Source organism: Etheostoma cragini, chromosome 19 (assembly GCF_013103735.1).
Source record: "Etheostoma cragini isolate CJK2018 chromosome 19, CSU_Ecrag_1.0, whole genome shotgun sequence".
In the NCBI taxonomy this organism is placed as follows: Eukaryota; Metazoa; Chordata; class Actinopteri; order Perciformes; family Percidae; genus Etheostoma; species Etheostoma cragini.
Genome location: NC_048425.1, coordinates 1,748,261 through 1,749,064, shown reverse-complemented (window position 1 = coordinate 1,749,064; position 804 = coordinate 1,748,261). Strand labels below are relative to the sequence as shown.

The window sequence follows — 804 nt, the reverse complement described above, 5'->3', positions numbered from 1 at the left end:
CTCTCTTTCTAACCCTCTCCTCTCCTCCCAACCCTCTCCTCTCTTTCTAACCCTCTCCTCTCTTTCTAACCCTCTCCTCTCTTTCTAACCCTCTCCTCTCTTCCTAACCTTCTCCTCTCTTCCTAACCTTCTCCTCTCTTCCTAACCTTCTCCTCTCCTCCTAACCTTCTCCTCTCTTCCTAACCTTCTCCTCTCCTCCTAACCTTCTCCTCTCTTTCTAACCCTCTTCTCTCTTCCTAACCTTCTCCTCTCCTCCTAACCTTCTCCTCTCTTCCTAACCCTCTCCTCACATCCTAACCATCTTCTCTCCTACCCTCTCCTCCTCCAGGTAGACAAGGTCCTCCAGGTTCTCCCGGGCCTCCTGGTCCAGGCACAGCCCAGGGGGACAGAGGTGACTCTGGGCTCCCGGGCTTCCCTGGCTCCCCTGGCAGGAAAGGAGACTCCGGCATACCCGGAGGTGCCGGACTCCCCGGCAGTCCCGGTTTCAAAGGTGAAGCTGAGCTCCGAAATCAGATACAATTAAAAAAAAACATGAAACCAAACAAAATGTTGGTTTCTTTGTGCAAAAGATAAAGCAAAAGGTTGTTTTTGCTTTTCAGGAGCACGAGGTGAGACTGGCTACGGCGGAGGTCCTGGTCTCAATGGTTTCCCCGGTGACCCTGGATACTATGGAAACAAAGGACCCAAGGGAGTACAAGGTAGGAGGAGTTTATTCTTTCCTCAGGTAGACATCCATCAGTGGATTGTGATGGTACAGGAAATGAAGGCAGGTTACTTTTATGTGAGTTTTATGTTATCCCACAA

At 50.5% G+C, this 804-nt stretch overlaps 1 protein-coding gene across 1 annotated transcript in view; it reads left to right on the top strand.

The window, feature by feature from the left end:
• col4a6 (collagen, type IV, alpha 6) overlaps nucleotides 1-804 on the top strand; it is a 131,135-nt gene that overhangs the window by 125,258 nt on the left and 5,073 nt on the right. The window contains exons 41-42 of the mRNA XM_034901115.1: nucleotides 329-490; nucleotides 600-698. Coding sequence (XP_034757006.1) covers nucleotides 329-490; nucleotides 600-698 — 261 coding nt within the window. The remainder of the gene's footprint in view (nucleotides 1-328; nucleotides 491-599; nucleotides 699-804) is intronic.